We start from the raw sequence: 14,289 nt of genomic DNA, 5'->3' as shown, positions 1-14,289 counted from the left end.
CTTGATTTCGGCTCAGGTCATGATCTCAGGGTCGTGGGATCAAGCCACCCCTACCAACCTGCCCGCCAATCATGATGGTCACATACAGACACTAGGTAGTTTCTTCATGTCCCCAGATGGGTGCCAACCTATAAGACGCAGGAGAAGGTAAACTGAGGATAAGTCTACAGAGACATGAAGAAGAATTCAAATAGTTCAATTGTATTTTTTTTCCCGGTTGCTCTGTATATCCTGATTCTTGTAGGCACACTCATACCTCTGTGGAGAAAACAAGAAAACTCAATACACGCGCGTCTTCCTGTCATACAAAGTGACGCAAATGACAACAGGACTCAAGGTAAAGAAAGCATCTTTCATAGGTTTATTGGTCCATTACTTTAAGTTAATTAAGGAAAAGAGACCTTTTAAATTTACAAGCTAATAGTTTATCAAGCAATACAAATTCTTTTGTTTACCTCAAAATGTAATACTAATTTCATAGTAAACAACAGACAGAATTTTTCATACACAGATATATGAAAAAAAGTGGACAAAAACCTCGTACCATCATCAAAAATGCAACAAAAACTTTTATTTCTTTTTACAATCTCTGGGTTCCAGAACAAAGGAAAAAAAAAGGTGACATTCTTTTTAAAGTTTGGTAGCTTCATGAAACAGAGACTTTGACCTGGAAATAAATCACTTTCTCATCTACACACATTCTTGAGCACTTTTTTTTTTCCCACAGCTTTTGATTTGGCTTATTGGCAGCATGGAGAGAAGAGAAACACGTTTACATGGGGGACTTTATCAATACCTGGGGGGGGGTATTTTTTCTGTTAAAATTTTAAATGTAAAGAATGATTTCTAAAAATAAGAAATACAGTCCAAACTTTGGACATGATGTAAGCAAAAGTTTTGAATCTCTTTTTCAACAGTTAAAATACAAGTTAGAAAGTTGGTTGGCAGTTTATTGTATGGGAAGATATTAGATGGACATCATCTCTCAATGCATTCCCAACGCACAGACATTAGGGGATCAGGCACGTGGGTGTACAATGGACAGGGCATTTACTGGACAGGACCAAACCCTCAGGAGTGTCCCGGTGAACGGTGCTCACTGTGGAGAGGTGCTGGTTTGTTGTTCCACGAAAGCCCAGCTGACACAGGTGTCCTTCAAGCACACCGATTCACATTCTGTTTGCAACCTCCTTTCCCCTCCCTGTTTCCACACTGGGGAAACAGCCATCCCCCTTTTGTCCTTCCAGTACCATTGTGACTGCAGGGCTGGTCTGAGACTGCGAACCACCTGTCCCAAGCGGGGGTGTTGACAGGTTTTACCTGCTCTGACCTGGCCCCGGGGCGCGGGGAGTGCCGGGATCACCTGGTGAAGGGGGCGGGGCAGCCCGGGGAGGTGTATGTGTAATACCCCGTCACGGGCGCGTTAATAGGGAAAGCTCTGCGAAAATGGACTAAAGTATGTGAGGCAACACAGTATGTTTTAGGTTTTTGGCATTTCAACTTGTGGAGAATTCCTATCTGAAGCATGCTGCTCTGAGGCCCTCCCCCGCCTGCTCCCCGGTTATCTTTTAAAAAGCTGTTCTGCAGAATTGGGGTAAACCATTAATATTGTCATAATCTAGAGTTCTTCGTGTCTCTGTGATTTGTCGATGCTCTACAATCAAGAGTGTGCCGAAAGGCACTGAGTTCATCTTTCACACTTGAAAACAGACAAACAAACAAACAAAAACGGTATAGTGGTCCCTGTGTTTCCTTACGTTATCAAAAATATCATTTGGCAATAGCAACGCTTAGCTTTCCATTCCCAAAAGGCAGCCCCAATTATGAACCGTACTTTCTTGTTGCTTTAAGAGGGCTGAGGGCAGGCTATGTTAGACCTCTAGTGTTAAGCTGAACAACCAACTACGTTTCTAAAAACTCTTTCTATCCAGAATCTAAAACACACGAGTTGAAGAATAAGGCATATTAATAGGTGTTGACAATTCTCAAAAAGCAGAATTAGGCTTCCAACAGTTGTGGCATTTTTACAAGTCTGGGCTGGTTGATTTTCAAGCGCTAACTACACAGAGTGTTTCTCTGTGACTCAAATACCTTATTGGTTTTGTGAAAGTTATTTTTTCGAAAGCACTTATTTACAGGCTATCTAGAGTAGTAAAAACTACCTGGATAACGCATTTTTGCTGCCACACAGAAAGGGTTACACAGCCATACCCAGAATGCATTTCAAGCACATAGGATTAAGGAACACAGTCAAAGTCCCTGCGACAAAGGCCCCTCCCCCGCCTTTTCTGATGCAGACAGCCCTGTGCAGCTCTCATCTGGGCTAGCGGAGGTAGACCAGCCATCCTTAAAAACAGAAAGCTGTCTATTGGGTGAACTGATGAAAAAATCAGGTTTCTGGTTTATTCACTAAATCAAAAAACCATGAGGAAGCAGAGAACAACTCTGACACCCCCAGCTGGATAGGTCCGGCGGGCGCAGGGGATGACATTTTCCTCAAATCTACTGACAAACGCCACCTGCCATCTGAATGGAGAAAACATAAGAGGGCCTGTCCGATCTATTGCCATCTCGAGGACTCCTGAAAGCGAGAAGGCAAACCCAAATTTCCAACACATCTTGTAGGCGGGGATCGCTAAAGCAGGTGTTACTCCAGCCTTACAAGGAGATTGCTCAGTGTGCACAGGCCTTTCGAGTAGGCGTCTGGGAAGGCAGGGGGCAGGCTTGCGGTGCCCGGCCCTGACCACACACCGGCACTCCACTTTCTGAGCAGAGGCGTTCTTCAGGGCACTGAGAGGAGAATCTATTCTAACCCATCCTGAGACCCACAAGGACGAGGCCAACACGGACCCGGGGGCTTGTGGTTGGATCCCACTCTCCCGCCCTTTCTCAGGACAGAGTCTAAAGAAGGACTACTCTCAGTCCAATGAATGGCATCAGAACAAAGCCAGGGGCCTGGGATTTCAGTGGTATGGATGGCAGGGCCCAGGCGCACGGACACTGGGTGTGGCCTGGGCTGACAGCCGCCGTCCCAAGGGAGAAACTCCACTTGCAAATGCCCACCCAGCCACCATGCCCTCCTCTAAAGCAGGACTTCCTGCCATTTCAACACAAAAGCGGCCTCACGAGAGCACTTAAATCCCTCGTGTGGATGGTGACTAACAGAACATTTAATTCAACAACATGGAGAACGCACTCCAGTTGTGGCTGAAATTTGGCATGAAGACAAAGCTTCTGTTACATTCACCACGGTCCCCGGAGTCGTATCTGTTATTGTTATTCACCTAAAGACAGGTGTCTGGGGAGTTCAGCGAGCAGCCCAGTGAAATACGAGCCAATCCTCTCCATAATTGCACTTATCTGAGGTCACTGGGAATTATTATTCAGTCTTATTAAAGGATACAACCCAACCCCAAACCTGGCTGTGTAAGGTGTTCCCTCCTCATTCAGGAGGAATAGTGGTGCTTTGCTTTGGGCAGAGTAGCCTGGAATCTTCTTGTGAATCCAGCACATGAGAAGAAGAGCAGTGGCCGCATCTGCCACAATGACAACTGCTCGCTTCAGACACCTGCATCTCCCCACACCTGCTCAGTGTCTAGGAGTGCTCTCTTCCGCCTTACCTGGATTTGTAACCTGAAGTGAATGAAACTTTCGCTCCCCGCACCGGAGGGATGGAGGCCAGGGACCACTGTCCATCCCACGGCCTCAAGCTCAAGACTCAGAACCTGTCCAAGTCGGTCTGCCTGAGGTCAAGTGCGTCCTCAAACAAAAGCCCCCTGGACACAAACGCGAGAGAGGAGGCAGTGATCTCGGCACCACGACGTGGCGGAGCTAAGAAGGATGGGGTGAGGAAGCCTCTACGAGGCAGTCTTTGGCAGAAGCCTCCGAGTCACTTCTCACAGGGAATCACCTTTGTGCCCACCAAGAGAAAGGGGCAAAGGCCCAGGGCTGCTGACCCTCGGGGACTGAGGGAGCCTCCCTCCCTGACTACCGTCCCTTCTGTCTGGGCCAGCCTCCTCCCCTCATCTGACGCCAGCCGAGAGGAAGGGGCGAGGGTCCCTTCTTAGGGAAAAAGCGTCTCTCCAGGGAAGTCTGTAACATGCGCTGGTTCTCCCAGCTCTGCTGTCAATGCTCCCACTCTCCCTGGGGTCTAAAGCACAGAAACATCACATGGGGCACAAACAGAGAGAGACAAACCCCGAAGATGCCCGAATCCCCTATGAGCTCGTCTTCTGCCTCCAGTAACGTACAGAATGACTGCGTCCCCCCACTCCCTTCCCACGTGTCCCAGAGAGGAACCCGGTGACTTTTCTGAAGGGTTGCCCTCTTGCCCAGCTAACCTTCACACAGGAACGCTCCCGGGCTTTGGCAGCTCAGCAGCAGACGGGGTTCTGGCCTTCCTGTAACTCTTTCCACGTTCTGTCCAAGCACTCGTTACACTGGACAACATTTTTAAAGCACACGTTCCACAAGGCAAGGCTTCACACGTTCCTGCATTTGAGCACTTGCTGCTAAGGTCAGTCTAGTGCCTTCCACGAAATATCAACAGAGGGCCACTGACCCTTTATTAGATACACAACCCTGTTCTACCAGCAAACGTCAGGCTGGACCCAGACATCCTGACCCGCACCAACGTGATGGCGTAGAGGTCGCGTGAAACACGGACTCACACTCAGGGGAGATGAACTGTCCTCACCCTTCTGCTTCAAGGGATCATTCCTAATTGTACCAAACAGAAAATTCGCAGGATCTTAGAATGGCACGAGTGGGTCTGACGGTGCAGGCGAGTAACAAATAACTTCTAATTTACACCGTGACTTCTTCAAACACGATGAAACAGAACCGAACGGCTCTGTGCTGTCCTGCCGCCGTGCCACTGACACCACAGCGGCGGCCGCGGGACAGAGTGATTCCGATACGTTGCGCGGCGCCCGGTGTCTGTGGGTTAACTTGCGTCTACACCAGTGTCTCGGCACAGCTTGCTTCGCTACGAAAATACTACCGCCTCCTCGAGGCTCTGGTTTCTAATTTTAGAGGGGATGAGCCACGGATGAAAGAACACAACATGACCTAGGTAGCTTCGTTTCAGGAGCAAATAAAACGAGTTGGAAGACAGATCCTCTTTGCTTTGTGTTGATTTTGGGCGGGGGGGGGAAGCAAACCTGGCCATAGTTTGAAGTGAAGACTGGTGATGCAGCTGGCAGTCCCCAGGAGTATGGCTGCAAACGGAGCAGATTCTCGCTTCTCTAGAAGCAGAGACGGTCTCTGTTACACTTGTCATGTCTGAGGCCCCTCCCACCACCCCGATCACTGACTTCTCTTCCTGACCGGGGAGTTATCAAGGGTTACAGCACTTCATGCAGAACATTCACGCTGAGTTTACAAAATCTTGACTGTGTCACGACAGCGTTAACAGCCTCTTACCAAATGTTTGCCCAAACATTCAGTGGACGTGGCAGGACAACATGAAATGAGGAATTTCGGGTGAGGTAAAGGCAAACTGCCCAGGGCAGGCGTGGGGATGGGGCTTGGTGTGTGCCCGCCAATCCCAGCTCCTGGGGAGCTCCTCCGACTTCCAGATGACACAGATTCCCCACAACAGGCCTACTCTCTACTCTGACCGCATCTCACAAGCCAAAGAAAAACACTGAAGAACTTCACAGAGAAAAATGCACCTTTTTTTTTTCTCCCATTTTATGCAAAAACAAGTTTCCAATCTAGGGCATTCTAGTGTCAGAAACAAGTTTGGGGAGCGCTGTCCCCCTCGGCTTCCCGAGGTATCGCGTGAGGACAAGGACACTGGCTTGCTCGTTCTAGCACAGATGCATACAGACGCGGATATACATGGTCCCGAATGAACCAGAAGCCACAAAACAGGCGTCACTCACCAGAAGCGGGCCACACTCATGGCCACAGGCCACTGTACGCACGTGAAGGGCTTTCCACGGAGGTGCCAACAGCTCCTTCTAGGCTGAGGCAAGTCAATGCCCCACAGAGGTCCGTTCCGGAGTCACTACGTGTCCATGGAAAATGGGGTGCCTTCTGTTCATGCCTCCCTCGTGTCCTTGAAAAGCAAGACCTGGGCTCTTTTCCACCCCAGGCAACTCTGCGGTCCCCCCCCCAAACAGGAAACTGTCATGAGATGTCAGAACGTGAGCCGGGCTGTCTCGTCCCTCGGCTGCAAACCTTCTTAGTGTTCCATTTCGCGGGTTCCTTCGTGCCACGGAGGTATGCTGCTTTCGCTGAGAGATGAAGATGGCCTTACGGACTCCACTGAGGAATAAATACTAATGGAAAACCACCGGCAGACGAAGGGGGGAGGGACAGGAAGGGAAAGAAATACACAAAGGAGAGACGCTTCTGCGGCTGTTTTCTCAGTGCCGTCTCTCTGGCACGACGGGGGCGTTCGGGTGCGCCATGCCCTGTGCAGGCAGAAGAGTCTCTGTCCCAGGAGGGAACTTACTTGGCCTCCTGTTTCTCTTGCAGTAGTGGAATAATCGACTCCCACGCCATGAGGCACTGAAAGGACAACACACACACACACACACACACACACACACGATCAACATCAGATTTCAGGATCGGGCTCTTTACTCTCCTCTGATCTAGCCTCTCTCACCGTTACTCCCACCGGGTTACTCTGCCTTGTGTGCTAAGTAATGTGTGTGTGGCACGTCCAACGTCTACCCGTGTTATCCATCACCACGAGAAACTGGAGAGGGGACAGGTGTTTGCTCTGAATACACCATCCCCATCTCTATGCAAGATGGCAGGGTCTCTGCAAGGCCTACATGCACTGTCCCTAGAGCTCACAGCCGATGAGTGGCACTGTGCTCACTGGAAGACATTCTTGCCCTTCAAAAAGCAGAAAAGGTGACCGGCTGCAAGCCTTCCATGCGGCCCTACGTCCTCAGCCAGGCTGAAGACATTGCTCCAAGTGTGGGTAGGACTTGCTCAGGACACCAATCACACTGGCAGGGCAGCCGCCCGACTCAGAGGGGTGGGAACCCCGCTCCTCTTTACTGACCTCCGCTTTGCTTGTATGGGCCACTCCTGGATCTCCCAGGAGGGAAAATGGGGAGGGGACTCTATTTATTGAGTTTCGTTGGGTCCAAACACCATGATGTATTTTATATTCACTACTACTAGTCCTCACAACTCTATGAAATAGAATTATTATTTATTACACACACACACTTCATAGATGGAGAAAACGAGACCCAGAGAGGTTATTTAACTTGTCCAAGACACGCAGCTAGTAAGTAGCAGAGCCAGTAGGTGGCCAAAAGATATTCTTTCCACTACACCAATCCACTCTTGTTCCAGATCCTTGTGAAGGGCCGGTGTCTGTATGCACTGAACTTAAAGCCTGACACTCCACTCTGGGAGCACGCTACTTAGCGAAACAATCCTGCCTTTGAGCCATCTCTTGCATGAAGGGCAGGCCAGAAGAACCACGCAAGGCCTTCCTTAGAAGCAGCTTGGGGTGAAGCAGGACTTTGTGCTGAATCACCTGGGGGGAGTTCTGAGCAGGTAGGAGGAGAGAGGCATTCTTTGGTCAAACTGGGGAGCAGGGTGGAGAAACTGCTCCACGCTTCCTTCCTTAGTGACTCTGAGGTTGGAGAGGAAACTAGACTCGGACCCTGCCCTCCATAAGGAAGGCTGGGGAGCCTCTGGGAGTTTGCTTGCAGTGAGAGACCCCATGCAGGGTCCATGGCACCCTGGGCCCTCCTCTCTCCCTAGGCCATCATCTCAGACCTAGAAAGGTCCTTCTATGTCAACAATGGGGAACCAAGGCCACACCAGATTTCCTTCCAGTCTTCAAATGCTCAAACTTCTTCCTACCCCAGGGCCCTTGCATATGCTGTTGCCTTGGCCTGGCACACTTGTTCTCCAAGTCTTTGTCTCCGAGACCCAGATTAAACGTTATTTCCTCAGACTGGCCTCTCCTACCCACTCCACTTGCCTCCTTTCATCCCTAATCTAAACTGTGTCCCCAGTATATTCTCCCGAAGTTTCCTGTGCTTCTCCTGTAGAGCACATGTCTTACTCTGAAGTGACAGGATTTCCGGATTAATGCATATCTTCCACTGCACAGAGGGCTCCTTAATGGCAGGAGTCCTGCTGTTTTGCTTACCAACCTATCCCCCAGTCCCTGGTGCATGACAAGGACACAGAAGGCATTTGTTCAATATATGAGGCAGCCAAGACGAGGCCCCCAAGATAATGCCCCTATTTGTGGTATCTGGGAAGATATAAGACCTGGGTTTGAGTCCTGGGACCAGGACCTTGGGAGTGCTGGGATTAATCATGAGGGGGAGTGATGGACACATCCCATCAGGTTGGCTTCCGTGTAGTGGGAGGGCTGTCGGACAGAGAGGGACAGAAGGGGATCAGGGAAGGTAGTACCACTTAGTATCTACCATGTGCCAGACATGTTCTAGGGACTCGGGGATACATCACTTCACTTTGTCTTCGCAATCCTTCAATGAAGAAAGATCACTCCCATTTACAGGTGAAGAGGCAGACACAGACAGGCACCCTGCATAAGGCACAGCCAGTAGAGGAATGAAGCCTTGACTTCACACGGAGCGATCTTTCTATCTCTGGGCAGTCAGCTCTGGCCCCAAAGAGGCACGTCCCCTGCCTACCACAATGACAGTGTGCGTGAGTGGGAATTTTCCGACTTGTGGCCCCAGCAAGAACCGAGTCTGACCCTCGTTCAGTCACTCAAGCTGTGGAACCTTGGGCAGTCTTAAAACCTTACTGAATCTCTGTTTCTTCAGCTTTAAATGGAGAATCAAAACCTACTTTACATTGTCAGGGTGGGGGTTAAATTTAAGGAGATGACACAGGCATAGCGTGCAGCTCAATGCCAGCAGACACGGCAGGGCCCTACAGAAATAGTTCTGGGACGAGGAGGACAGCACCTTCCTCTCGCCCTCTCAAACAGCCCTGCCTAAGGCCTGGCCACTAAGGGCTATTCCGTGACTGTTCTCCTTAGCCCTCCCCCAAATAAAGGTGTAGAAACGTGGCCTCTCAGCAGCAGTCAGAACCATCAGAGGCTTTGGAAGACATGGATTCTTCTAGTCTGGGATGAGGACGTGTTTCTAGAATTGTGGTGGGAATAGCCGAGTTAATGCTTATCCCACTTGATTTCATGTCTGCAAGTACTTGTGGGATTGTGACTGGGCCATGCCTCATCTCTAACTTTAAGCTTTCAAGGATATTAGGATTTCTCAGCAGAAATGATCTGGGTTCAGCTATGCCAGGAGCAAAACCTGACTGAGGAGACTTTGCTGGAGCCTCATGAGTGCCCTGTGCACGTGTGTGTGTGTGTGTGTGTGTGTGTGTGTGTGAGAGAGAGAGAGAGAGAGAGAGAGAGAGAGAGAGAGAGAGAAGGGTGCAAAGTCCACTGATCAGGGGGATTCATGGAAAAAAACCCTCTCTTTAATATTTTCCTTTGTAATCCTACATAATGTTTGGGGGGCTATTTACAAGTCTTAAAAACAATTGAACAGTATTTTGATAAGGACTCAGCGGACGGCAGAAGGGATCTACGGCACTATGGAAGTGAGGAGCCCTGTATGTGGAACCACAAAGCAGCCTGCCCTAACCTCAAAGCCTCCTTGAACTGGGACGAGCCCAGAGGTCAGGCCCTTGGACTCTGGGAAGCAGCTGGCCGCCAAGACCAAAGGGCACGGGAGAGAAAAGTGCCGCCTCCACGAGGTGCGTGTGCAAGGGAAAGCCTCGAGGGCCCCGGGACCAGGGAGGGGCCCTGCTTCCAAACTCAGCGCCCACCTCAATGGCGAGGCAAGGGCCGGGGGCGCTGCTAAGACCAGACACCCAAAGTAAGGGAAGCAGGTGGGGCTGGTGGGCTCTGTGCTTTTGGGTTTCTGGCTGGCCCTCACAAAAGGCTCTGGCTGTTCCGAGTGCTTCCTTCACACGAGGGATGGGGGGGTCCCCGGCGTGCTCCTTACCTTCTCATAATACTGAATGTTCTTGTCCGCCATGCCCATAAGCAGCTGCCGGAAGTCCTGCCTCTTGTTGCCCTGCCACCTCTCCAGGTCGGCTTTCAGATCGGCATTGAAACACTCCATCCGATCCTGACACCTCTCGACATCTGCCGGCACCTGGAAGGGGGGTGCAGCAATGGGGGCTCTTGATGTGGGACTGGTGACCCCACACCTCGAGCTCCCTTGCCAAAGGCCAAAGCCCTACATGAGGGGCCGCGAACACCCCCTCTGGGGGCATTTACTTGAAGGCAGGGCCTTGGGTTTTCAGGTCAAAGAAGGAATTCTGAAAAGTGCTATTCTGACCCAATGGGGGAAACACATCCTCAGTTTACAAACAGGAAGAAGAAACACTGCAAATCATAGTCATAAAACTTTGGTTCCTCCTTTTTCCCCATCTGTATGTAAAAATGCGTGTAGATTTCGCAAATATACAGCAGCATTTGGCATTGCCCCTCTCCTCGGTCCTATAAGTGAAACCAGAAAAGGTTTTCCTACATCATAGGAACTATTCCATTACCTGTGACGTTGGATAATGCCTACCCTCATTAATCACACAATTAACTGCAATAATAAGACTATTGGCCCACTTCTCCCTCTGAACCGCACATTACAGATCAACTAGAGACCTGTCTACACTCCCCCAGATAGCAGACAATCAAAAATGATGAGTTTAGGTTAGGGAATTCTGAGGGAAGGGGAGGAAAATCATTTATGTGCGTCAAAAGAACCTGCAATATGAACAAGAAAAATATAGCAGGCTACTTCAAGTTTTTTTGTTTTTGTTTTTTTTGTTTTTTAAGATTTTCTTTATTTATTTGACACAGAGAGAGAGCACAAGCAGGGGGAGCGGCAGGTACAGGGAGAGGGAGAAACAGGCTCCCCACTGAGCAAGGAGGTGGGGCTGGTGGGCTCTCTGCTTCTGGATTTCTGGCTGACCCGTGCAAAAGGCTCTGGCTATACAAGATGCTTCCTTCACGAGAGGGCCAGCACTCGGGTCATGATCCCAGGACCCTGGGATCATGACCTGAGCAGAAGGAAGATGCTTAACTGACTGAGCCACCCAGGTGCCCCTCAAGTTTTTCGTAAAGAAGTTTAGAAGCCTTTCTCAAAATGGAACTCTGTCACAGTTGGAGGGCCTTGTGGCTACCTGGGTCCCCAAGGCATAAAGCTGGCTCCTCTCCTCACTCAAGAGCTCCACGGGGCCCTGAGGGTGGCCAGGGGGCCAACATGGCTAAAACTGGGTCAAATACCCACCTGCCAGATGCTTCGCGACAACAAATGAAGCCCTGCACGTTGTGAGTGCCGGGGTCTGAGATCCCAAACGTCTCCAAGCTGTGGGTCGCCATCAGGGGTCAATCTCTACCCACTAGGGAAGTTTTCTCCCCAGGCCTTACGGGCAAAGACAGGACCCAGAAAAACCAATAAAGGGAGGGCCAAGGCTGAGGGAGCAGGACATGTTCAGGGCTTCCAGAGGTGCCGAGGCCCCCCCAGGCCCCCTGCTGATGGCTACAGGACGCGGGAGCAAGGGAAGAGAGCAGCCTGGGGTTGGGGCATCACAAAGGCCTGGCATGGGAGCTGAAGTTGGGTGAGACAGGAGGAGGTGCAGAGAAAGACAGAGGGAGGCATCCTGGGCAATTTAAAAGAAAGGAACTTTCCTTCGAATGGGGGAGGAAAGCCTTTTCCAAAGCACTTAACCTCTGGAAGAAAAAAGAAAGAGGACTTGACTTTTTCTTCTGATGCCATGACCGAAGTCACTTTTGCTTTTCCCCGCTGCCTCGCGTGTCACTGTTGTCCAACTTGGGGGAAACCGAAAACAGGTGCACCCCCACCCCCGGCCTTTGCCCCTCCGGAGCCTTCCCCACAAACGTGCAGGGAACCAGCCTCCATGGAGGCCAGGGTCTCTGGGCCTCACTCCCCGGCAGGCACAGTCCAGTTCCCTTATTCCTCTCCTGGCCACTGCTCATGTTACCCCGGGTGAAGGTTCCCTGGAGCACCTTCCTGTTTGCTTAACAAAACCGCTGTAGCCAGCAGGGAAAGCAAAGCTCTGAAAAGGGAAGCACATCAAGGCCCAGTGAGAAGAGGGAGGGCCAGGCCTCTGATCCAAAGGATCCGATTCCCGGGGCGGGGGGTCTGTTCTGAACATGGGAACTCTGGGGGACCCACAAAAGTTAAGACTCAAAACCATGGCTCTGGATTTTATGATGACCTTGAGCCTCCACCTGGGAAATATCGGTAACTGATCACTTTCACGATGCACGCTGTGCTCGGCCCAGAGGGAGCCCACGTGCTTCGGTGTCAGCAGGCAGGTCTTATCTCAGATTGCCCACAGTCTAGCTGCGAAGGGAATGAACATGCCCGGACACCATGGGGGGAGGTTACTGGTGCTTTCACTTCACTCTGAGCCCTGTGCTAAGCACATGGTGGAGAAGCTGGAGAACGGGTCCAGCTTAGATAAAGGATCAGGCCTCCGCGAAGAAATACCAGTGAGGCTGGGGCGCCTGGGTGGCTCAGTCAGTTGGGTGTCTGACTCTTGACTTCAGTTCAGGTTGTGATCTCAGGGTCATGAGATCGAGCCCTGTGTCGGGCTCCGTGCTCAGCACAGAGTCTGCCTGAGATTCTCTTTCTCCCTCTGCCCCTTCCCCTGCTCATGCATGCATGCTCTCTCTCTCTCAAATAAATAAATAAATCATTAAAATAAGAAAAAAAATCCAATGAGGCAACAGTAGGAGGAGGGCACTCCCGAGTGACAGCACATGCAAGTGAGGGAGGGGAGACTGCATCTGGACTCACCTCAGGAATTGTTCACGGGCCACAGTGCCCACAAAGGACAGAGAGAGAACTCCGGCTGGCAAGATGGTGGGGGTCAGCAAGGAGATGAGAAACCTGGGTTCCTGAGTTCAGGTTTTCTCAGTTCCACTTAACACATGCCCCCTTTTTGGAAGATAGAAAAGCCTTGTGCTTCCTTTAACTATACAGAAAGTTCTAGAGCCAGATTTCAAGAGTTGAAATACCACATCCACCACTTCCTAGATGGGTGACCTGGGGCCTCTCCAGGCCTCAGCTTCCGTTTTTCGATAATACCAACCACCTCATAAGGTTGTTATGAGGTTAAACGAGATATTATGCATAAAATACTTGGTGCTTGGCACAGATTAAATGCCCTACAAATATTTCATCATTCTGATCAGTATTAATATTGTAAATTGCTCTTCATAAAAGATAATCATAAAAGATAATCTGCCATGTGCACAGTCCTCCCCCAGTCAAGAAAGAACGTTATGAAGTTCATTCCAAGTCATATAAAAAGGTTTCTTTTTTGTTTTCCACATATAAAATATTATTAAATGGTTCTTTCAAGCTCTACATCACCCTTCACCCATCCTACCTCACCCCGAGATTGCTCCAGAGATCAGAGATGAGTCAACACCAAAATACATTGGCATGAGATCGCCTGGGGCACCCTGGAACTGGGGCAGTGGCTCTAACAGCACAAGGGAGAGGACAGATCAGGCCAGGCTGGTGGAGACAGAACTGACAGATGTGGCAACCAACTGCACATGAGAAATGGGATACAGGAAGTCAGGAGTGGGAAGTCTGCAGTCTGGTGGCGAGGGCGGCAGAAGTGCACCCTCCGCAGGAGGGGCTGAGACAGCCCAACAACAACACCTGATTTTAATATGAGGACTTGAAGAGACCTACCAATGGCCAGCGGGCACAGGCAGAGGTGGTGCTTGTCACCAATCATCAGGGAAACGCAACTCAAACCCACAGTGAGAGCCACCTCACACCCACTGAGCTGGCTACTCACAACAACAGCAACACAACAAGTGTTAGCCAGGGTGTAGGAAACTGGAACCTCCACACAAGCATACAACAGTAGGGCACGTCCCCAAAAAGCTAAAAACAGAATTACCACGTGACCCAGCAACTCCATTCCGGGGGTGTGCCCAAGAGACTGCAAGCGGGGTCTCACAGAGACATCCGTACACCTGTTCACTGTGGCCCTGATTCACAATCGACAAAGGTAGAAGCAACTCAAGTGTCTGTCGACAGTCGGATGGATGAACAAAAAGGGGTATATGTGGGGCGCCTGGGTGGCACAGTGGTTAAGCGTCCGCCTTCGGCTCAGGGCGTGATCCCGGCGTTGTGGGATCGAGCCCCACATCAGGCTCTTCCGCTATGAGCCTGGCTTCTTCCTCTCCCACTCCCCCTGCTTGTGTTCCCTCTCTCGCTGGCTGTCTCTATCTCTGTCAAATAAATAAATAAAATCTTT

At 50.5% G+C, this 14,289-nt stretch overlaps 1 protein-coding gene across 3 annotated transcripts in view; it reads right to left on the bottom strand.

Annotated features, from left to right (window-relative positions):
• Positions 1 to 338: 338 nt before the first annotated feature.
• SNX30 (sorting nexin family member 30) overlaps positions 339 to 14,289 on the bottom strand; it is a 106,071-nt gene continuing 92,120 nt past the window's right edge. For all 3 annotated transcript variants that reach the window (XM_034664303.1, XM_034664304.1, XM_034664305.1), the window contains exons 8-9: positions 9,981 to 10,133; positions 339 to 6,519 (exon numbers count right to left, since the gene is read on the bottom strand). In XM_034664303.1, coding sequence (XP_034520194.1) covers positions 6,460 to 6,519; positions 9,981 to 10,133 — 213 coding nt within the window. In that variant the 3' untranslated portion in view covers positions 339 to 6,459. The remainder of the gene's footprint in view (positions 6,520 to 9,980; positions 10,134 to 14,289) is intronic.

The sequence above is a fragment of the Ailuropoda melanoleuca genome, chromosome 7 (assembly GCF_002007445.2).
Source record: "Ailuropoda melanoleuca isolate Jingjing chromosome 7, ASM200744v2, whole genome shotgun sequence".
Taxonomy (NCBI): domain Eukaryota; kingdom Metazoa; phylum Chordata; class Mammalia; order Carnivora; family Ursidae; genus Ailuropoda; species Ailuropoda melanoleuca.
Note: the sequence above shows the minus strand (reverse complement) of the source record. Positions and strands in the feature narration are given on the sequence as shown.